The sequence below is a fragment of the Chiloscyllium plagiosum genome, unplaced genomic scaffold, assembly GCF_037043375.1.
Source record: "Chiloscyllium plagiosum isolate Xiang-an unplaced genomic scaffold, Cpla_swu_hap1 HiC_scaffold_12, whole genome shotgun sequence".
In the NCBI taxonomy this organism is placed as follows: Eukaryota; Metazoa; Chordata; class Chondrichthyes; order Orectolobiformes; family Hemiscylliidae; genus Chiloscyllium; species Chiloscyllium plagiosum.
The window spans coordinates 59,109,168-59,134,240 of NW_028270150.1; the positions used below are offsets into that span (position 1 = coordinate 59,109,168).

The following is a 25,073-nucleotide window of genomic DNA, read 5'->3' on the forward strand; positions in this document are numbered from 1 at the left end:
CAGACCTGCTGAGTTTCACCAGCAGTTTGTTTTTCTTTCAAATACCATCCTCTCCCATTCACAATATTTTGTCTTTCTCTTTCTTTCATCACCAACCCATTTGACTTTTGTGCTAGGCTTCACACCATCTGTTCCTTTGCTCCTCCTCCATCTGTGTCAAAAGTATTAAAAAATTCTCCAACATCTCTCAGTTCTGAAGGCATACCAGAGTCAAAACATTAATTTGGTTTCTCTCTTCATGGTTTCTGTCAGACCTGAATTGTTTCAGTATTCTGTTTGTTTTAGATTTCCAATTTGTACTTAAGAAAAATTGATATAAATTGGTTCCTTTTGTAAATGAAATCAAATCAGACTTTACCTTTATTTATTCATTACATTTCATATGTGAAAACTTCTTTACTGCCATAGGTTCCGGTGAAAAGAAGGGACATTAGTTCAATCAATGAAAGATCTATCCAATATAAAGAGACCAGTACTGCATTTTATGCTGTGAGTTGACTCACAAACAAGATGAACCACAATTTGAAACAATGGATGCCTTCCAGTGAGGAAAATCACATCTTATTTGCAATGACGTCTAATACATATATCCTGGTAATTATGATACACGAAATGAAAAACGATTCATGTCTTTGTTTATTTGATTTAAAAGAGATCAACTTACATTTGAAAAGATAGCTTCACAGCTGTAGATGAGAGCTGAAAAGTAGTGCACTAAAAACAAACAAGCTGATTGAGGTTGCAATAAAAGCAGGATAGAATATTTAAAATTGTTAAAATATATTTTTAGCAAATTCATAGAAAATACTTTTCTTCCTTTCAAGGGTATTCCTTTCTAAATGATCCTGATTCTAGACAATATAAACAATGTATTTGTCTCAAAGCACCTTTCTAAGTACATTTCAGGAAAATAAATAGTTATGTAAATTGTTAAAGTAATATATTAACAATGAAAGAATAACAATGACAGCATTTTGTCATTTACAGATTGTGACACTCCTGATCATAACACCACAATTTATTGCAAGTATACTGCAGAACCCTCACCTCTGGTCACCTGGAGTCAAACAGCCAGTGAGAATAAACAGAAATATCACCTCTTTTCAGCAACTGCTAGAAGTTGAAATGGAATCAACAGTGGCAGCTTCCAATTAGTCCTCTGTGAATAAAACTTCACAGCACAAACAACCCTAGTTCTGCAATGTCAGCTCTCAAAAGCATGAAAATGGAAATGTCACTAAGATCACTGCAAAGCAGTCTTCAAACTTCAAGACTGGGGCTACATTGTCAAGATGTGTCGTGAGGTTGATAGGGCAAGCACCGCTGCTTCCAGTCTGGCTTTTCCTTGTATGATTACTAAAGACAGCAGTGTTCTGAAAAATGTTTATCATAGAAAAGCCATAATTCATTCTGTTGCTGCAACCATATAATAGCAACTAAAGCTTTACTTATTGTAAACACTTTGCAATTGTCATTTATTGTATTTCATCAATGGGACTGATAACCAACCAGATGTTCAGAGACCAATCACCAATCAATTAAATGCCATTACCTCAAATTGGAATGGCCAGTGCCTATCATGAGTTGTACTACTGAATCAATATTTCCAATTAATTTTAAATGCCATTGCACTATAACTTCCAACTGTTATTTCCATCTGCATTCCTAGTCCTCTCCCCACCACTAAATATTTCCTCCTATGACATATCTATGTTCAGATTGGCAATGTTTTCCTCAAGGGGAATTAAAGAAGTACATTCGGTTGAGATGGAGATCGTAAAAATTAAGCCGGGGGGGGGGGGGACATTGGAGATGAAAGGGAGGAGGAGAGATTGAGGGAGGAAAGAAAACAAATGGACACAGAAACCGTTATATGCGAGGAAATGGATAATATTGCAATTGCAAAGGAATGGCTGCTGAATAGATGGAAAAGATCATCAGAGTTATGAGGAAATGTGGAGTTGAGGTTAATATCAGATCACCTTCATGAATGACAGGTTCAAAGGGCCAGGTGGTGTACTGTTGTTTCTTGCTCATTTGCAATTGCTACAGCTTGATGACAGTGGACTGTATTATTTACAAGTTAGTGCACAGCACCTAGCTTAAATACTTGAAATGTATAAAAGGTCATTTTCAGCTCAAAGAGATGCCCTTAATTTTTCAAAATTACAAAACCAGTGAAAGTGGTTTTGCTTACATTCAGTGGGGGAATAGCACATGGTGTCAGTATCAAGTGCTCCATATTCAGGGACACCAAACTCAGAAACAACATTTGTTCTGCTCTCTACCAGTTTAAACCTCAGCACCATTCTCAGATTATATCGCTCTGGCTGAATCAGGAGCATCTGAAGTGGAATGCATAGGCATTACATCAGCATCAGACATGCTAGATGGGTCAACTCATTTTCTGTCCAACAATTTTGTATATACATTGGTGTCATTTCCATTTTTTGCACCAGTTGTCGTGATGATACAGTAAGACTGGCAAGTCAATAGCAGTTTTTCATCAATGGCCCCTAATCATACTAATAGATACTGGACTCAAACAAAATAGGGCTAATATATGCAAAATAATATTATAGTTTAATTCTGTCTAGCTGCAAGAGGTAAAAGGTGTTAATACAGATCTTCACATGCAAGCAATGATTAGAAGCTTGCTGTTTCAGAACGTAGAGACATTTTTGTTTGTACAAAGTTTCAGAGTCATTTACCTTCTCCAGAAATTTATCTTTTCCTACTAATATGCAAAGAAGGACTGGCTTATTTTTGAAACTGGGAAAACAATGCCTCCCTGTTGTTGATTGATCAGAAATATATCAAAGAATCAATGCTATGGTGTGGAAGGAGGGATGCACACCATCAAAACCAACTTTAAGGATCTTGGTAAAACAATTCTCTCCAGTCCCTCTGTTGGTTCTGGGAAATAATACTTGTGAGGGTTTCATCCATTACAGGGAGTTAAATAAGTATATTGTTGGTATGGAGAAAAACAAGATTTTTAAAAAAACTTTGATTGCCCATCTACTTAGTGGTTTATTTGGCACAAGCTGAAGAACAATATAAATAAAGATAATGCAATATGCATCTTCATTTAATTATCAGATAATATTTATTTAATTAGCAGCAATATTTAACAAAAATCCACTTAAATGTATAGCGACATTTTGGCCTTTGTATTCAGAGTCTCTTTCCAAATGGTGCTCTCCTTTCAGGTTATGCCATATTTACATTAACCTTCAGTTGGAGCTCTTCAACGGAAAAAGTCAGACAGATGATGTAAATTGTTTCAGTATATAATACAACTACTCCTCTGAGAATCATTACAATTGGAGAGTTTTCTTCTTTGCAGTATCTATGTTCAGCTCTCATCTTGTGCTTAGAGGGAAGTTCTCGAGTCCTGGGTATAAATGTAAATAAAATATTTGTTAGACACATTTAAAACGATTACTAAACAAGACAACTCTCTCTAACCCATTGTTCTTTCAGTTCTTCCATTCGCAGTATCTGTACTTGCCAATTCCCTTCAACTAAAGTTGACAGCCATTGATCATCAGCTAGCATTGAATCCTCAAGTTTTACTTACATTGCTGGAGTTCACATTCTAACCACCTTCTGAGATTACATATAAACCTACAAAAGGTATACCTCATTCTAAAATAGGTTCCCTGGAGAGTGAAGACGGAAGATTTTTTCTTAACTCCCTTATTGGCACACCAGTGAAAAATAAGGCAGGCTTACAAAGTGCATATTTTAGCATGCTACATGAACGGCCAGTTTTGCAGCCAATCGTATTCACATGAATTGATCCTTAGATCATAGAAATCAGAGAATCCCTACAGTGCGGAAACAGGCCACTGGGCCCAACAAGTCCACAACAACCCTCTGAAGAGTATCCCATCCACACCCATTCCCCTACTATTCTACATTTACCCTGACTAATGCCCCTAAGCTACACATTGTTGAACAGTATGGGCTATTTAGCATGGCCAATTCACCTAACCTGCACATTTTTAGATTGTGGGAGGAAACCGGAGCACCCGGAGGAAACATACGCAGACATGGGGAGAATATGCAAAATCCACACAGACAGTCGCCTAAGGCTGGAATCGAACACGGATTCCTGGCGCTGTGAGACAGAACAGCTAACCACTGAGCCCCTAAATATTGAAACTGGAAATTGAGGCAAAATAGTGGTTCAGTGGTTAGCACTGCTGCTTCACTGCATGAGGGACCCAGGTTTGATTCCAGCCTTGGGTGACTGTCTATGTGGAGTTACATTCTCCCCACGTTTGGGTTTCCTCCAGGTGTTCTGGTTTCCTCTCAGTCCAAAGATGTACAGTTTAGGTGGATTGGCAGTGCTAAATTTTCCAAAGTGTCCAGGCTAGGTGTGTTAATCATGGAAAATGCATGGTTGTACGGATTGGATAGGGTAGGGATGTGTGTCTGGGTGGGATGCTCTTCGGAGGGTCGGTGTGGACTCAACGTGCTGAATGGCCTGCTTCCACGCTGTAGGGGTTCTATGATTCTATTATCTTGAGTGTTAAGTTGAGAACGATGGTTCTGATGATTTCCCCTTAACTCATGCTCAGGGATTCTCAGACAGAAATGAATCTTCAACAAAACAAAGTCATTCAGATGCATAGAAAACTTTACTGCGCTATTTTTATTTATTCCTTGTGGTTATTTACTTCTTTAGTTACAAGTATATCTTTATTGTTTCCCTTTAGTAAAAGATTCTGTCTACCGGAGAGAAAAACATAAAATAAATATTGAAGGTGCAGAGTACAGTAACATAAGCAAGACATGTCACTTAATTAAAAAAAAACACAGACAAGATATTGTGGAAGCTGGAAATCAAACTGTTGGAAACACTCAGTGGGTCAGATAGAATTTATGGAGAGAAACAGAGTCAACTATTCAGGTCAATGACCTTGACCATGGACTTGAAACATTAACATGTTCTCTTCATGAATTCTACCTGACCTACTGCTTATTTCCAGCACTTTGTTTTGGTTTTATGCCAATTATTTGGCTACACAGTCAACTCAAAAGCTTCTTAAAGAGTTAAAGGGCTCAAAATGAATACATTCCAACAATTCTCACAGTTCAAATATGTCACACAATTGAAATATTTCTGAGCTTTACCATTTTACAACTGTTCAATTTATAGAAACTGGATTCATAAGTGTCCAAAGCCACAAGAAAGCAGCCTGCTAAGATCACAATTACCATACAAACCCATTCATTTTAAATATTTGTACCTTTATTGCAAATCAATGTAACTTGTGCAATTTGCTGACATACATTGGCCCCCAGACTCTTCCTTTTTCTGGCACAATTAACAGTCCATACTGTACACCTTCAGCAAACGTGAAGTTATGAGCGAGGGAACTTGCCAAGCCTGTTAAATCCACAGCCTGAACGTTGTCATAAGAATTCAAGACAGAGGCCACAACATCATCATTTTCTGCTCGAGACAGTGTGCATGTAGAATAAACCACTGTCCCTCCAGGACGCAATGCCTCAAGAGCTGACCTGTAAGTCACCAGTAAAGAGACAGTTAGGTCACTTCCATCAGACACAGAGCAGCAAGTTGAAAAATGTATCTTGTTTATTTTTATAACCGGACTGCAAAGTAACTTTGACAATGCAGCATCTCTGTGGAATAGTACTCTGACATAGGTTTCAAGTTGCAGCGTTCTGCACCCTCAATCAGTCCGAGTTTCAGTATCAGCCTCAAGCAATGAACATTGTTTCTGAAACAAAAAAATGGTCACTTATGGCAGCAAGTGTATAATATGAACTTTTAAGTGAACCCTAATTCTGTAAAAGTAAAAATACCTCAGAAGAACAGAACATACAGATAAGAAACAAGGTTCAGCCACTTGGTTCCACCAGTCAAAATAATCATGGCTGATCTGACTTTAACCTCGATTCTACATTCCCATATATCCTACTAATCTTTTGTTCTCTTGGTTACCAAGCACTTATTAACCCTGCCTTAAAATAAAATTTAAAGGTTCTGCATCCTCTGCCTTTTGAGGAAAGGAATGACAAAGACTCTCAACCCTCAATGAAAATATTTCATCATCACTGTTTAAGTGGACATCCCCTTATTTATAAAAACTATAACCCCTAGCTTGAGATTCTCCAACAAGAAGAAACATCCTTTCAATACCTGGTCAAGTCCCCTCAAGGACTTCATAGGTTTCAATTAAGTCACCTCTGACTCTATTGTTCCCCAGACAATAGAAGCCAAGCCTGTCTAGCTTTTCTACATAAAGCAATTCACTCATTCCAGTTATTAGTCTAGTAAATGTTTCTGAACTGCTTCCATCCTTCTGTAGGTATAGTGTCCAGTACCATACACGGCACTCTGGGTGCTGCCTCAACAATGCTCTATCGAAGACAAGTTATCAGTGACTTAAAATCTTAAGTGGAGCTAGTACTGGGCATTCCTACTTGTTGTAATGTTTTTTAAAGCTGAGTCTTTATAAAGTTGTTTGATGAAAGTACTCAATGTAAAGCAACCTACTTGTGGATTCAGTTACTCTGCCCTACCCACTTCTCTGTGCAGTATTTTATTTCAGATGTTAAATAATTTAAAGCAACAGTTTAAAAACTGAATTACACAAAATAAACAGGGACAATGAGTGAATAATCTTGAGTAAATCTTCCCTGAAATGTCACAGCTGGCCCTAAAAACTATAAAGTCCTTAAATTCCTTAAATTGTTGACTCCGTTGCCAGATTCTATGGACTATGCTCCACAGCCCATAGCTTACCCAAATGAATCCAGTGCAGGGAAAGTGGTTCCGACTGTGTCTGAGAGGGAAAGAGAGAAAGAAGTCTGAAGGCCATGAATGGGAAAGGAATTGGGGCAGGAAGGGGAAGTGAGAGAAGACCCCCTCTCTGATCAAGGAGGAAGCATGTGGCCAACAATCAACAGTGCTCAGTGTCCATGACAACACATTGATACAGGTGGTTACAAACTCCTCCATTCTATAAATGCCATGCATCACCTGCTTGCCATTTTTAAACATTCAATTATTTTTACTATTTCAATTTTAATTGTCTCTAGTCCTAGGTGTGCATGCTTTCTCATTACAATAAATGTACAAGTTAACCCAATTGAAATTCCAGTTAACACCTGTAGGAAACACACTCTGCCAAATTGGTAAGCGTTACTACTAATAGTATCACTAATAAAATCTTACAAAAACAAAATTACTAAAATTTTGGAGGATAAATAAGAAAAATACTCACTTATTAATCAACTGCCTGTTTACCTTTGAGATCACACTGATTTTCTAAGAATTCAGTTGCTGCCATCTCGAGCCGCAAACACTTGTGAAATTTGCTATCATGCTGTTCTTATGCTCTTTAAAGAAGTTTCTTTATAAAGTGATTATTGAGAAGTGGCTGGCATCTTCTTCTTCACACAAATTCCCAAACTCTCATTCTGTGTCTAGCTGTACTCAGTAACTAAGTACTCTAATTGAACTTACTTAATTGGATGTCAATCTTGCCCTCAAGCCACTAATGGACCAGTCTTTTGAAACTCATAGCCAAGTGTCTGTTTACAACACAGAATAATGTTAGGATCTACACTGAATCCAATGCCAAGGTCTTGACCCAAATCCAAACTCTTGGCTGCTATCAGCATTATTTTTTAAGGTATAAATGAAATCATTTTTAACTACAGTTTTTCATTTTGTAACAGTTTTGAAGCAATATTTATTTGATTTATAATCAATTAAAACATAAAATAAAAATATTTACCATAACAATACTGCAACACATTAAATACACATCACTGACTTTTTAAGGCAGTAACACATTTTGCTGACAGGTAAAAATATCACCTTGGTGGGAAGTGTTATCTAAATAGGTTTTAAATGCAATTGACCCCATTTCCTAATTCAATTTGTGTCATTAGCAGTGGAGTGATAATCATCTGAAAAGCTTTTAAAAATTGACATTACAAGAAACTGTGACATTTGGCAGTATTTAGTGAGCACCTGTCTATTTAAATCTTGATTTATATAATTCTAAAATATGGTGTGCCTCTTCTAAATGGGTTACTGGAATCATGAGTTTCTGAGAAACGGATGGCAGCCGTTAAGTCAATAAAGAAAGCGTTGATTCAATAAGGATATGCATTATGGATCGGAAAGCAGTTTCCAGTAAAAGGTGACTGCCTCAGCATCACTATCAGGCATTTAGCTGCACCAAAGTATGCTGCCTTGTATGCCACAAATTAGGAGGTGAACGGTAGCAAATGTTTTCTTTTTCATACACATCAAGCAGCAAAATTTCAATATATATATATATATATTAGAGTCCAGTTGATTGATTTAGTGATTCAAGGAGATTTTTAAAAAAAATCTATTTCAGCATGGTACTTCTAATCTAAAATAAATCCCGGTTTGCACAATTATTATTTAGAAATGCATGATGATTGTGTATTGTGAATAATTGTAAAGCAGAGCTAATTTACTGAAAAATGAAATTCAGAAAGAAATTACTTGCTTTAAATTTGACCACACACTAATTATGGTCATTGAGTCATTTTCACTAAATGCAGGCAACTTAATGCATTAATATCAAATGATTTGTTTTTTTTTTGTCAAATAGATACATCAGTTGGTCACAATAATTGACTGGAATAATTAACAAAAAAATCATGGTATCAGATAAAAATTGTCTCTAAAATGACACCTCCAGCTTTCTATTAATAATGAAAAGCAGATATTCATCAGTACTCAATCACAGCAGTACTATTTCAATGGAGTTAAGTAACTGAACTACGATTGGTTAAATGATCAATTATTCTATTCATAAGAAAAGGAATGAGAAGTGGACACATAAGCTGATACAAAGTTTCCATCTTTCGATGAACTTATCAATAGTCACCCTGACTGCTGAGTTTACCTTCCAAAATCTGGTAAGAATATAACTGAAAATGTCAGTAGATTAGATTAGATTCCCTACAGTGTGGAAACAGGCCCTTCAGCCCAACAAGTCCACACAGACTCTCTGAAGAGCAACCCACCCAGACCCATTCCCCTACATTTACCCCTGACTAATGCACCTAACAGTAGGGACAATTTAGCATGGCCAATTTACCTAACCTGCACATCTTTGGACAATGGGAGGAAACTCACACAGACACAGGGAGAATGTGCAAACTCTACGCAGACAGTTGCCTGAGGCGAGAATTGAACCTGGGTCCCTGGCACCGTAAGGCAGCAGTGTTATGATATCCAATTTGCCCAAAAAAATAAAAAAGGATGTCCAAACCAATAGAAAATTGGCATTTATTCTCAATAATTTTTATATCTTTTTAATTTCTGTCATTGTTACAAAATGCTACGGGTTTAGTTATACAAAATTCAAACTACCACAATATGTTGGTTTGATCGGTTTTTATCTTCGAGGAGAAAGTGAGGACTGCAGATGCTGGAGATCAGAGCTGAAAATATGTTGCTGGAAAAGCGCAGCAGGTCAGGGAGCATCCAAGGAACAGGAGAATCGACATTTCGGGCATAAGCCCCTCATTCCTGAAGAAGGGCTTATGCCCGAAACGTCGATTCTCCTGTTCCTTGGATGCTGCCTGACCTGCTGCGCTTTTTCAGCAACACATTTTCAGCTCGGTTTTTATCTTCCTAATTATTTAGGAACAAAATATCTGTAAACTACATCAGCAGCGCCACCTGATGGCAAAGGGCAAATATGCAAGAGAGCATTTAAAATTATCTGATCTGAGCACAAAATTCAACTGCACAATATTTATCACTTACTCTAATAAAGACCATATTACTCAGAAGTGCCGAAAGCACAATCGTATTGTTAAAATTGCCATTTAACCCAATCAATTTCCTTCTTACAGAATATGGACTGTGCATCTGAATTCACTTGAGACAACATGAAATGATAGAATTCTCACCACTTCTGCATTAGCACCTCCATTTAAATAATTTTTATCAATCTATTTTCGGCATGCTTCCTGTGATCTCACTGAAGTTCAGTAAATGTGCAAATTATTTAAAATGCAAACTGCCAATTTATTCACTACAGCAGCAAAGAAATTCTGATGTGTATAAAATGAAGTACAACATTTAGTCATTCTTATTCAATAAACAAAGGTATATATTAATACAGTTTGATAAATCTAGAAAGTAATGCACAGATGTAGACTATTGACTGTAAACTACTACCAATGATTCTACCATATACCAGCTTTAATGAATTAAAGCAGCAAAAAAGTCTGGAAAATGAGTTTGAAATTCACCCTTGTTTTTAGTTTTACAAATGCCACTGTGCATCCAAAATAGCATCCATACCACATGGACACAATTCTAGTGTGAACCATGCCAGCTGCCATTTTGATCACAACTAAACAAGAGATGTCCTTTAGCCTGGTCAGAAGTACAAAGCAGCTTGTCTGCATATGTTTGTGGCCTACCATCTGCACCTACTTGCTTGTAGAACTCTAGCTTATGCCAGAAGCAGCTTGAACCAGTGCCAATCACTTCTGGGAAAACCAATGCATTGCATGAAAGAAAGGGTGGTCATCTTAATCCTTGCTCCTAGATCATCATTTTCAAAGTCACTCCCAATGTCAAACTCCAGGGTCGACTATTGATCTTCTCCTGGTATTGTCTCCTAAATCCCCTTCCCAAATCAAAATCACAATCCCAGATTCTCCCAACAATAACATAGATCCTGGAAATACTCTTAACTGACCTCAAACACATTCTGATAACTGTAATGTAGAGTCTCATCATCTCTCTGCCAAATCTCATACAATTTCTTACCTAAACATTGGCACATGGAGCTATCAGGCTCATACCATTACGTCTTCTACATGGTCAGGAGATCACAGACAAAAAAAAAATCCACTGCTGCGTTCTTCTCCCTACTAGTCTGTGGGCTAGAAGCCCTTAACAGGTGAGATGTTCAGAAACAGAGTACCAAATTTCCAGGCCTACGTAATTTCAATTAGTTTGCAGATTATTGGTTATTGTTTCATGCCATAATCCTTCTTACTAAACCTCCCTGAACTTTTTCATACTACCTTTTGAGGACCCATAAGCATCTTATCATATAATAGAGTACCATGAAAACTAATCAATCATCCTGTTTCTGGAGCAGCAACTAAACACATGTGTTTGGCCTCCAGCTCACCATTTTGACGAGAAAATGGAGCAAAGTATATCACTAAATAAAATTCAACATTTTGAGTATGGAAAGGAATTTGACATTAATTTCTATTTTGATAAGAACACAAGTTTAGTACAAAAGAATGAATTATTTTCTAAAAAAAAGTAAACTGGGGCACTAAGTTTATTCACTGAGATTTGAGGTGAAGTACTTAAAAATTGCAATTATTCTTGCTACCATATTGTTTTGCAACTATGTGGATGGATGGATCCATTAGCACAGTCTAGAAAGACCAACAGGCAGTGTCATGATATGGTTCCTATGGACAGGCTGGCTTTGGGGGAGATGGGGGGAGGATTTCTGGACATCAGGTAAGAGTTCAGATTCTCTATTCAAAGTGACACTTTTAATTAGCAGTTGGCCAATGTTTGACACAGAATTGAGAAGGCGTCGAGGCTTAGAAGTCAGAAAATATTCAACGGGTGGAGTAATCAACAATAGACAAAAAAAAAGTTCAGCAATGTTTACTTGTATCTGGAAAAGTTAGCTAAATTTATTTTACTGATAAAGCAGCAATGTATAATTAGTTGGAATGAACTGCGAAATATTGTTTTGTTAAATCATATGTTTAAACCAACTGCTTTGTTGGTGATCAACAGCTGATCTACAGAAAGAGAAGAATGCACACATGAACAGCACATGAGATGCAATAATAAGCTTGTGTTCATATCAAAATAGAAATTAATGTCAAATTCCTTTACATACTCAAAATGTTGCATTTTATTTAGTGATATACTTTGCTCCATTTTCTCATCAAAATGGTGAGCTGGAGGCCAAACACACGTGTTTAGTTGCTGCTCCAGAAATATTGAGATGCAATATTTAAGAACACCACATCATCCTATTATCGGACAAGCTGACAATTAAGGAGCATTAACCCAAACTCTCATAAAGGAGGAAACATTTCATCTTGGATCATTGCATGATCAGGGGTATTGCTTTTATACACAGTCATTTTGATTTGTAAAGGTTTCCAATAAAAACTACATAAACATTCATCTCATTCTACAAATGACAGAAATATCCACAGTACACACATGTAGATAACAGATTCTCAAAGATAAAAACAATTCTCAAAGATTGCACATTAAGTGCTCGCAAAGCATTGTTGCAAAGCGGCTTAGCTTGCTTGCAGAGAATAAGTGAGTTCAACTATCAATCAGTGACGAGTTTCAAACTTAGGATCCTTTCAAAACTTTGTTTGCATTGCTCACTGGGCTGCAGAAAGACAGGATGGATTGTCTCTCTTTTCCCCCAACCACCACCAAGATTTATAGAATCTATCTGATTTTCTTCTTTGAACTTAACTGAATACAGACCAGATGAGTTTGATATAGCTTGCCATGTGAAAAACAAAACGATACTCCTAGTTCAAAGCAGTATCATCAGTTGCTTAAATATTTTACTCATCTTAACAGCCATCTCGTTGTGCAATTAGGAGTCAAATCAGTCAACATGGTGTCTGGAGACTGAAAATTACATTGTCAGTTCTAGTGAGATCATTCCAAAAGCTTTACATTTCCTACTAGTAACATGATTGATCATTAAAACATTGCCTGGAGTAGCACACTGTACGATTGTCATATTTTATTGATTATTGCTTCATGTCATAAACTTTCTTATTAAACCTCGCTGAACTTTTTCATACTACCTTTCAAGGGCCCCTAAGCATCTTATCATATAATAGAGCATATATATAAAGTATATAATAACAAAAGCCATGACCACCACCTTGGTTAAATATTACAAGCTACTACACATTTTAACCACTAAATAACACAATGCCAAACATTTGTGTAGAGCAGATAGGTCAGCACAAACTCGACAGGCCCAAGGGCATTTTCTGTGCTGGCTGACAATGATACTATCCAAAAGTAAAATCAAAGGCTTGTCGGAATTATTTCCTCCTCATTGTTTTTCAAAGCTTGGCATCACAGAGTTGTCCTCACTGAGTCAGAATATATAAAATAGAGTTGAATTTGGCTTCGTGGCAAACCTACTGCAGTCTCTGATCAAACCTGCACTTCTGCTTAGTTTAATGTATTCACATAGACAATGTGCCAATCAGTTTCCTTTTGTGCTATACAATACTATCTTCCAAGAATTCAGAGAGTAGGACAAACTGCATTACTCTTTGGAAGAGTCGTCTAGGGTCAACAGACTATGCACTGATTCCATAATTTATTGATTTAAATTTGTGGCTTGTGCTAGAGAAACCAAGTAGTAGGTAATGCTGAAATAGGCAGATCCTACTGATAGATTGTACAATTAGTTAATTGATATTAGCTGAGGATTGCAGCTCCAAGACTGTTATCAATTAACTAGTTGTACATTTCTATCAATAATTTCTGCAGGCAATTTTACGTGTAAAGTATGAACACGTTAACTCAATTCTGCTAATGACAAATTGATTTACAAAACAAAGTCAGTTTGTTCCATTTTCTTTCTAAAGACGGGTAACTATAAAGCCATTTGAAAAGTCATGATACATTAGGTCTATTTGGTAAATCATGTGGGCATTACAGGAAAGAGATTGGTCAAGCAAAGAAAAATGTACAATAGCCAGTTTTTTCTTAAATCTGGCACCTGAAAACTGGCACACGTCACACCTAATATAATGTCTTCCTAAGCCATATTTAATAATGGATTTATGTACTCAGGTGCTCTTCATTTAGCCTTTATAATGTTAATTTCAAGTTTAAAAAAAAGACAATTTATTTTAGGAGGCAAATTAGGGATGGGACAATTAAGCCAATTTGAAAATCACAGCAAAGTCTTTAATCACATTTTGTTTGATTACTTCTATAACGACAGTCCAAAGGAAGTGTAAGTCACTTACCCCTTGGAACAAAAAAATGACAACAAACTGCATTTACATAGCATGCCTCACACAAAGTAAACCAATCACCAATTACAGATGGGGGAGAACTGAAGGCAAGATTTGGTTTTCTAGAGACTTTTGAAGATGAATGGAGGGAACAAGTGATGTGACTTTAGAGAAGGGTTTTGGAAGACCATTTATATTCTGACTGAGTATCAGATCTTAAATCTGCAGCTGAATATAAACATATAACAACAAATTAATTTGGAACCAGAGGAGTCGAGTATGCAAGTGGCTCTGGTGGCAGAGTAGTAGCGTCCCTGTCTTTGAGCCAGAGTTCAATTCCAAGCTGATCCAAAGGTGACCCCTAACACATCTGAACAGGTTAATTAAAACCACTGTATAAGATCGGTCAGGGAGAATACACAATCTAAAACCAAGGCTAAAAAGTCCTGAACTAATTACTGAAATGACTGGAGCTTTGAAATGACAGAGTGGCGCAATTTCTTGCTGGAGGGAGACTGGGACACAGAGTTGAGATAATCATCAAAGGGTACTGCAGAGTCTGATTTAACAAATGTGAAAACACAATTACATTTTCAAATCATGTAAAACATGTAAAAACAAAGAGGGAAAAGTAACTAGAATGAATGAGAAAAACAGACATAGATAAAGTAAAAATATTGTTTTGTTTATTATCCAATCATTAGCTGAATTTTTGAAAAGTTTATTTTCAGAGTCAGATAAGTCATTTGTTAGCAATTAACAATTATCAGGCAGCTGAGAGAGTAGTTCCTCTGGAATAGATAGTCTAATATTTTGGTAAATTCAATTAATTTCTGTGAGACATGCACAGGAACGTCACTCCATTCAATGTGCGTCAATTTTCTGGTTGTATAATTATCATGGAGCTTTCGAAGGTTACCCGAGACAGCAACTTTCTGCCTTCCACCTTTAACTACATATGTAGTCAGTGATCGATGCTTTGCAATTTGCATGTAACAGTGCTAGCTTTCCCTATTTAATTTGCAAAATCTAGACTTAGTGCTATTGTTAGTTAAACATCTTGAAAAAGATCACTTTACAAAATATCTCTACTTATTTCGCCTTATTCTAGTTACACTGTGTAAATGACATACTGCAAGTATCCCATTGTGAGTAACTGAATTAGAACAAATCAACAAGAAACAATAAACAAAATCTGCCTCTCACTTTGGTGAGTGTAACATGGCGATATCACGATGACTAAGGCACCACAACTACGTGGGATTGGCTTCATGGACCATTTGATCTTTTCTCCCTCATTTGTATATTCACACACTACTGAAAATGTAAAAAGAACGAAGTGCCAAGAAAAGGAATAAAATCATCCTATGGCTATTAGAGGTATTTCTGGAACAAAATTACCTTCTTCCCATCACCAGAATTAAAATAGCAGTATAATTATGAGTTTATATAAGAATCTAAAGTGTTATAATCATCATTCATTTTGGCAGAAATTTTTAATCTGAACTCTGCACATTTGTGAAATTAAATGAAGCTCTAGAGTTTAAAAAAAAGGCATGCACAATTTGAGTAACTGGCCACATTATTCACCAGTATTAAATAATGTTCCTACATTCTAAATTAAGACAAATATTATATGGTAAAATAATAAGCTACCTACAGTGTGAACCTACAGTGCATCGTATCCTGAAAACAAAAGAGAACAAACAGGGCATACCATTGTCTCTCGTAGTGAAAGCTTAGGTAAGGTCAAGATTGGCTACTGGTTTACCAAAGGAACACAGGAGTTGCTTGATGATAAAAAAAAGCCAGAGTCCATCTAGATTGCCTTCTTCTCCCAGTAATGACAAAGGAGATGTTCACTACTTATAGTCATTGATTAGTCTACAACAGAAAGTGATGCAACAAAAGCAAAAGCCCTGTGGTGGAGTAGTTTTGGGAACCATAGGTCCAAAGTCAACTTTTCTGCTCTGCAAGCATGCTACACCTACCACACATCATGTCTCGAATAACTCATATCGTATCCCAACATATCATTTTCAAATAAATCCAATTTATTTTTGAATTAATCAATACTAACTGCTTCCAATATCTCTCTCTCTCGAGAGTCTGTTTCAATAGATTGACTACTTGCTCATGGAAATCTATTTAAATTAAATGTAAAACATAAACAGATGGGCTTTAAGGTTATCGTCCCATACCTGAGTAACTGCCCTTGCAAAACTGGTAGATTAGGCCTCTCTGTAATCCTCATGCAAGCCTGAAGGACATCAGAGGAGAAAAGCCAACTTCGATCATTTGAACATGGCGCATCCACAAGCACCTAAGAAAGCAAACAAAGTAGTAAAAAAAAACAGACTGAGATTCTTTTATCAAAATCCCTTTGCACTTCCAGTTGAATATAAACTTGGCCTAGTTATCAGCATCCCAACCCAAATTCTCATGCACTGTTTTCAAGCATCATGGCAAATTTCAGCATGTAATTCATGCTGTTAACTGGCAGTATTGTGGACAGCAGTGGTTTCAGTTTTTAACTGAGATGATTACCTGATGTCCTGTCTGCCTGTTTGGGTGAATCAAATCAATCTACAGCACCATTTGATATGGAGCAGGAAGGCAGTCAGCTGGTTGACCCAGTCAACTTTCTTCTTTGACCGTTTCATTAATCCACTGTTTGTGAGATTTCACAATGAACTGACTGCCTGCACAGTTCACCTAAATAACAGCAACTGCACTTTCAGCATACCAAAGAAATGATTAGGCTTTTTTTTTATTTCATTGCACCTAAATAACCCCAGCACCACTTCAAAAGTCAAAGAAATCCAGCAGAAAGAAAATGATTTCTAAGTAAAGAATCACTGAAAATTATTTTCTGAATTACCAAGTTTTTAAATACTCACCGTAACAACACTACCTCAAGGTGTCTCAGGATGCAACATGTCTCATAATTTGTCAAAGAGTGAATATGCTGACCTAGATAAAAGACTTACATCAGACAGAGAGCTGACATACCAAATAAAAAGTACTCGAAAAAAAAACTGTAGAGGGCTCTATAATCTTGGGTAAAATGTGAGAAAGGAAGAACAATTTCAAACCTCATCTCAGATAGTGAAGCATTTACTCAGAAATATGTCATATGAGTTGAATGCAAGCTAAGGTATTTAGGGAATTGAACCACTGATCTGTTGCTGATAGGTTCTCTATTGGGACAACAAGGTTCTTTTTTCTCCTGACAATAAACAGCAAACCTCTTGGGACACGCATGACATATTCACCAAAAGCACAAATGCTGCTGTGACTTGCACAAAGTTCAACATACAACAATGCTGAACTCAACTCATTTGGTGACAAAGTCTAGCAGTCTGACTTAATTCACCCGTTGACATGAAATTGAGTAGTCTAATCACTGAGGTTGAGTACCTTAACATTGTTAAAATGATATGCTAACAAACAACAAATACAATTATGAAAAGGCTGTAAGGGCCTGCGTAGGTGTACTGGATCTTCAGTACTAAGAATATACAATGTTGTGAAATTTAAAGAAATTAATTTCATGCAATTTATAAATAATGATTAGCAGGAAATAAAGGGCTTGCTTCCTGGCTGTTTGTGTCTATAACTTTAAGATATCTGATGCAAAAGAATTCTTGAATGAAAATTAATATTGCTTTTCAAATAAATTGAACTGTACTAACAAAACTACAAAATAGTAGAATCCAGTTGAATCTAATTCAAGCTTGGATTTATCATTTTGTGCTGGACACATCGAGGTCAAGCACCGTCCACACACAGAGACAATGATGTAGAATCATTTCCCACAAACGGACACATTGAGTAAAACCTGACAACTGAGCACCCCCTTGTGGCAACAAAAAGGCAACATGGATATTCAAAACGTCAACACAAAATCAATGGCAACATTTACATTTAGACAGAAGTCTGACATGTAATCTGATGTCAATTGATTGTAGAATGTCATCTAATTAAAGAACAATGGACTTTAGTGCAAAATTAGATCTACTTGGAGGGCACAAGGGGCATTTTTTTGACACCCTGACAGGAATCATCTGAAGAGGAAATTCAGATATAAGACCATATGAATGGAAAAGAATTCAAAGCACATACATCTCCTGATATTGTACAGAATCTTGCCTTTAAAAACTTGCATTTACATTGCAACATTCTGACAGCTTTGTTACTGTTCATCCAATCTAAAAAAATCTAATGTAGAGTTTATTGTATTTAACAACGAAGACAACGCACGTGAAAGAGTTGCTTCATGCACAAAAGCAGGTGAGTGTGGTTTGAAATGAGATTATTAAAATCAAACTTCACAAAGTAACTAAACAAATAACCAAAACATTATCTGGAGTTTATTTTTGCATCTATCTTTTTACATTAGCCCTTTAAGAACAGTTTAGAGAATTCCCTCCCTAAATGCATTGTGAGTCTTCCTACTGCACATAGGCTGCAGCAATTCAAAAAGGCAGATTGCCTTCTCAAGGGCAACTGTGGATAGGTTATAAAAGCTGGCCTAGCCAGCCACACCCACATCCCATGAGGAGCATAAAAAAAGCTAAAGCCTTAAACATTAATGCATACCACATGAATAATAATAAAAATATTTTATTCCATATTTTAATCATTAAACATAAATATATCCCACAGGTAATTTGTTAGGAAAACAACTCCTGAATAATATTACTCTCAGAGTGAGAGAAAAATTGAATACTTAATAACCAAACATCATATGGCTTTGCAAAGCCATATAGAGGAAATATGGAGTTTATAAGTAATTACTAAGCAATTTCCAGTTCTCTTTAAAAATGGCATTAGCACACCTAGTACACAGCAAGAGAAAATAAAATGTTCACATGCACTATTACGAATCTTTGCCACACAACATGATTACATTGTAAAATAACCACAGATGAGGAAGATCATTTAGGACATGACAGTGCATCCGCCCAGAAATACGTTGCAGCATCCAATTGGTCTTTGAATGTTTTCAGAGATATGCCTCCACTACTCTCCCTGAAAGTCCATTCCATTTGCTGGTAGCTCCTTGCGTAAAGCTTTTCCCGGTATCATTGTGAATTTTAGTTTTCATTACTGTTTCTTTACCCTAGTCATTTAAATGCTCAATTTTAACCTTTTAAACAGAACAATATTATCTACACTGTCTCCAATATTTAAATATCTTCCTTGTTTTTGATAAGCAAACTGGACACAGTATTAAAATGCAGTATGATTGAAACACTTTACAGCTTCACTGTAATCCTCCTTACACTCAACTGTTTTAGCCATGTAGTTTAACATTTTCCAATTTTTTAAAAAACTGTTCTCACGTACAATCTTCCTTCCACACAATCACCTGGTTCCACTTTTTATTTTAATCCAGTGCTATGATTGCAGTAGAGACCAGTAATGCTTTTCTTTCTGAAAAACCAGCTAATAATTTATCAAGTGAAGCTACAAGACTCCATGTTTAAATGCAAAGAACACAAACACAAACAATAATACTCTATCCTAAACAGCCAGAGGTATTAAAGGTAATGGAAGTACAATAAATACAGTTACTTTTATTGTAAACTGAACTTCATAATTTACATTTCCTTCTTCACCTATACCCCAAAATCTTGAGCCAGCTTCTCAGAAATTGGAAGACAAGCTACATGGTCTGATTGGAGAACAATTCTGTTTCTAGTTTATTTTTTGTTGATTATGCCCCTTTTTAATACCACTAATAAGTTATCTCTACTTGGACGGAAATAATATAGTTTCACACCACATTTCTGCCTTCCCTACCCTTTCTGATGCCATGTGCTGCAATATTTAGATGCCAGTCCTGGGCCTTCGGTAGCATGTTTTAGTCCCAATGCATTAGATTCCTTCAGTATTGCCTTCAGTTCTATCATCTTATTCTAGATACTGTATACATTGTTGCACATGCTGTTTGACCTTCGTAATGTTTTTTTCATTTAAGTTCTTTTGCTATTTTCATGCTTCTGTTATATAAGTTTATTTGTTCATGAACCATTTAGATTCCTCTTGCTTCTTACTTCAGATTGATCTTTTCTCCCATTTCCCAGTTCTTTTATTTTTAGATTTACATCATTTTTACCAAAACTATCACCCATTTTTACTAAGTTAAAGTCTTAAGTTAAAGGCCTATATATTATTCCTGCTAGGAAAGTGTGTTGAGTCTTGAAATCTAGTTATTGAAATCATAAATAATGACAACCCAAAAATGAGCCTTCATCACTGCATCTTAATATAATTGCTTTAACCAACTTTCACTTCTTCCCAAACATCAATCAATTTGTTATCCATCCCGAGAGACAGCCTGTTTCTTCATACCACTTTGATTTTGAGTGATAAATTTTTGTGACTCTACCAAATGCTTTTGTGAAAGATGAGGCACACAACATACCTAGAACCCCTCTCAGTGCATTTTGACTTCTCCAATATAGTGAAAACCCCAGGATCTTAATGAGGCCTTTCTTCCCCTATGACACCATACAATTGCTGTTTACTAGACTGGTATAAAAACAGTCCTCAAGGTTCTTCTGATATTTCTGAAATCTTCTGTAGTGACTTTTTGTGGCTTCAACTTTAATTAAATACATGCTTCTGAAAATAGAATGTAGCAGAGGTTTTCTTAAACTATATGTCTTATATTGGATTAGTGGTGCTGGAAGACCACAGCAGTTCAGGCAGCATCCAAGGAGCAGCAAAATCGACGTTTCGGGCAAAAGCCCTTCATCAGGAATGATGATTCCTGATGAAGGGCTTTTGCCCGAAATGTCGATTTTGCTGCTCCTCGGATGCTGCCTGAACTGCTGTGCTCTTCCAGCACCACTAATCCAAAATCTGGTTTCCAGCATCTGCACTCATTGTTTTTACCTATATGTCTTAAAGGCTAGAATAATCTTTAAAACGTTATCACCAGGCCTTGCTCAAAATTAGCACAACAGCTATTAACTCAACGCTGAGTAGTCCATTGGACTAAACTTATGATTTAGTGTCTGGTACATGGGTATACTTCAAAGCTTTCACACACTATGTCACTACAGCACAGAAATTGTCTTGAAGCTACTGCCTGCACCAGTCTAGCAAAATATAATCAAAATGTAGCCTCACCTTGTTGTACATTTGAGAATACTGTGGACCGATCTGTCTGCCATCCAAGTCAGTCACAGAAATCATGCTTCTTAAGTCATTAGGTACAAAAGAGCCAAGTGTTTGCTTTAGCCATTGGTGTCGCAAAGCGTTATATTCATTGCAGAGAAAGAAACCTTTTGTTTAAAAATCAAAAAGATAAACAACATAAGATCGTACAGTTAAAGAGATTCCAACATACAGGACACTTGCTTCAGCAATCAAAATAAAATGCAAATTCAAGGACATAGCTGCATATCTGCTTTGACCCAGCATCTCTGGATTAAACTAGCTTGGGTACAAGCACCACTCTGCAGACGAGAGCAAATTTCAGGCTGACATTGCAGTTCAAAGTTTGGGAGAAGATTTGTAGCTCGGGTGCTCGTTGTTGTGGTTCTGTTCGCCGAGCTGGGAATTTGTGTTGCAGACGTTTCGTCCCCTGTCTAGGTGACATCTTCAGTGCTTGGGAGCCTCCTATGAAGCGCTTCTGTGATGTTTCCTCCGGCATGGCACTCATCCACAGACTCTATCAACAAACACCTGGACCCAATATACCGGCCACTACAGCGGACAGCTGGAACTGACAACCGGAAGCGGCAGAGACAGGCCACTATAAATGCCGGAGGAAACATCACAGAAGCGCTTCACAGGAGGCTCCCAAGCACTAAGGAGGTCACCTAGACAGGGGACGAAACATTTGCAAGACAAATTCCCAGCTCGGCGAACAGAACCATGACATTGCAGTGCTGCACTGTCAAAAATATTAAATCTTGGGCCCATCTGCATCTCGGGCAGACATAAAAGATCTTGCAGTATTATAGGAAGAACTTTGCAACACGAAAATGGGACTTCCTAATTACTGATAGCAGTGCAGTTCATGGGGCTGAAGTGAAAATTAACTGTAGCGTTTCTCCATAAGTATAGCAGTGACACTACTTGGCCCAGCCAACAAAGCCCATGCCCCAGAGTTGAACAAAAAAAAACTTCAAAAATGATTCTGGAGACTTCTGTGGAGTTCCATGAAGCAGACACTCGTCACCTCCCCATCCTTAGGAAATGAAAGGTACTATATAAATGCAAGGTATTTTTCTTTTTACATGCACAGGATATTAGGGTCACTCACAAGGTGAGCATTTATTGCTCATCTTTGACTCGTCTTGAGAAAAAGGCAAGTGACTTTCATGAACCACAATACTATTAGGGAAGGAGTTCCAGAATTTTGATCCAGCAATAATGAAGTAACAATTATATATTTCCAATTCAGGTTCTGATGTAGCTTGGTACTTCATTTATACATAGTGACATTCCCATGTTTCTTCTACACTTTTCTTTCTGTTTAATGAGTTTGGAAGGTACTGTCAAGGTCAAGGTAACCAAACATCCAGATTATCAGGGACTGTCAGTCAGAATAGGAACGTTTGAAGAGAGGGAAAGGGATAAAATACTTAGGTGGAATACATTTTGCAGAGTTATATTGGATTTGAAACATTAATCCTATTGCTCTTCCTACATACGTTACCTGTTGAGTTTCTTCAGCATTTTCTGTTTGCTTTAAATCCCCTAGATGTCTCTTTATATCCTCCTCATAATTCCTACTCCCACCTGGTTTTGCATCATCAGCAGACTTTGAAATATCATATTTGGTCCCCACAATCAAATCATTGGTGAAGATTGGGAATATCGGGGACTCAAGCACTTACCCTTGCAGTACTCTATTAGTCACAGACTGCCAATGCTTACTGCCCATTAATAAAACCTCAATCCATGCCAGGATACTATACCCAATTCAATGGGCTCTAATTCTGTCCACTAACTTCAGCTATAGACCATCTCTGATTGCAAGACAGTTCTATAAAACAAGTTACTCCTTTTATTAAATTCATACATTTTAATCCTAAAATATGTAAACTGCCAATACCACACACTTGATGAAACCAAAAAAAAAAATCAAAATATAGATTTTCAACTGAACCTTATCATTCTTATTACACCTCACCGTCACTGGAAATCAAGCCCCATTAGTCCTGGAGGTGTCAAAAAGTTAAAGATTTTATAAAAGCACATAAAATTTCTTAATTCACTTGTTTTTTAGACCCATGTTTAGAGAAAGCAAGGAGCAGGTTTCTGAACTTAACAAATATTGTCATTTATTACAAATAAATAGATGTTAGCTAAAGGTTAATCATTATGAACTGCCAACATAGTTAAAACCGTCACTACGTTAAAACTCCAATCTCTTAAGAAACACCCCCTACACACACAGACAAAAGGGTATTATAGACAGAAGTCTGTGAAGGCAGTTCAATGGCCCCTGTCCAGTGTTCGCTGACTTAATCTTTTTGCCATGGAAGGACAAGCTATTCGGCAACTATCCTCCTCCAGGCCTCTCCGATTTACTAGTTAAAGTTAACAGCTTTCAGGAACTAGTGAGGGAATATAAACTGGCTTTCAACATTTTTTTTTTACTACAAAGACAGCAGTTTCCGTTCTGAAATTCCGAAAGGTTCTGACCATCTCAGTCACAGCGACAAGATGGTCCACTTCCTGGAAGTGAATTACATAGCTACTGACAGGCAGAAGACCTTTGCCATTGACAACTGGTCATCATTCCAGAGCTTTTTGTACAGACTCCTTGATGCGAGTTCATCTACAACTAAACATCCCTCACTGGTTGAACAAATAACGGTTTAAAGGGTTACAAACATTGGTAGGTTACCTTTTAACAAGTGTGATAATCCCTTTCACAGTCCTTGACTTTTTTTTTGTAAAGTCCTTTTCCAATTTTAGTCCACAATCAAAAATACAGTAAAATAATAAGATAAGATAGGATGGCAATCAAAGCAATATTGATTCAATTGCACTACTATGAAAATTGTTTTAGCATGCTACACCAACATAATGCCCATAAAGCTAACCTATGATTAACAGCTAAACGCTACAAAACATTATTTATTATGTTAAAGGGCACTAAACTATTGTACACTATAGCTCTAGAAATATTTGTAGGAAACAGCTAAATGTACCGGTTAAATGAAACTGAGTTGTACACTGAGTTTATCATAGATAGTTAGATTGTCATATACATTTTTATTAAAGTTATCATTTACGTCAATCCTCCTTTTTTTTGCCTTGCCATGTACTTTACCCGTCTTGGGTTGGCATAGCTGGAAGGAAACACATTTTCACTTCTTAACTATATGGAGTTAAAAATCACACAACACCAGGTTATAGTCCAACAGGTTTAATTGGAAGCACACTAGCTTTCGGAGCGACGCTCCTTCATCAGGTGATAGGAGTGTCGCTCCGAAAGCTAGTGTGCTTCCAATTAAACCTGTTGGACTATAACCTGGTGTTGTGTGATTTTTAACCTTGTACACCCCAGACCAACACCGGCATCTCCAAATCATAACTATATGGAAGTGACATAGTCTACTTTCCACACCAACCATCCTCTTCATTCAGATAAATTTTCTAATGTGTTAGAAGTAGACTTTTATATCACTTGTACTCAAGTACAGAAGTATGAATACAATGAAAAGTGCATTATTTTCCATTCCCGCGGCCATTTTAGCAACAAAATCTTAGGTACAAAGTAGAAAAATAAAGAAACAAAAGTTAAAAGTTAAACATCACAGTCCTTCTTAGTGTTAAGTTTAAAATAAAGAAATAGTTAAAAGTTCAACACAGTCTTCCTTAAGTGTTTAGCCATGCTGAGCTCTCACTCCCTACACGGGCCTGCTCTCCAGGAGACCTCAGGCTGCCTGCTCTCACCACCACTGCAGATACCAGAGACCTCCCTCACTGCCTTGTTGGGCTTGCTCTTCCTGCTATCTGCTTGATCTCTGACCATCAAATCCCAA

At 36.9% G+C, this 25,073-nt stretch overlaps 1 protein-coding gene across 1 annotated transcript in view; it reads right to left on the minus strand.

Moving 5' to 3' along the window:
- Window positions 1-624: 624 nt before the first annotated feature.
- The window catches only part of nsun3 (NOP2/Sun RNA methyltransferase 3), a 35,669-nt gene continuing 11,220 nt past the window's right edge, over window positions 625-25,073 (minus strand). The window contains exons 4-7 of the mRNA XM_043700792.2: window positions 21,196-21,350; window positions 16,254-16,375; window positions 5,262-5,535; window positions 625-3,397 (exon numbers count right to left, since the gene is read on the minus strand). Of these exons, the coding sequence (XP_043556727.2) occupies window positions 5,274-5,535; window positions 16,254-16,375; window positions 21,196-21,350 (539 nt within the window). The 3' untranslated portion in view covers window positions 625-3,397; window positions 5,262-5,273. The remainder of the gene's footprint in view (window positions 3,398-5,261; window positions 5,536-16,253; window positions 16,376-21,195; window positions 21,351-25,073) is intronic.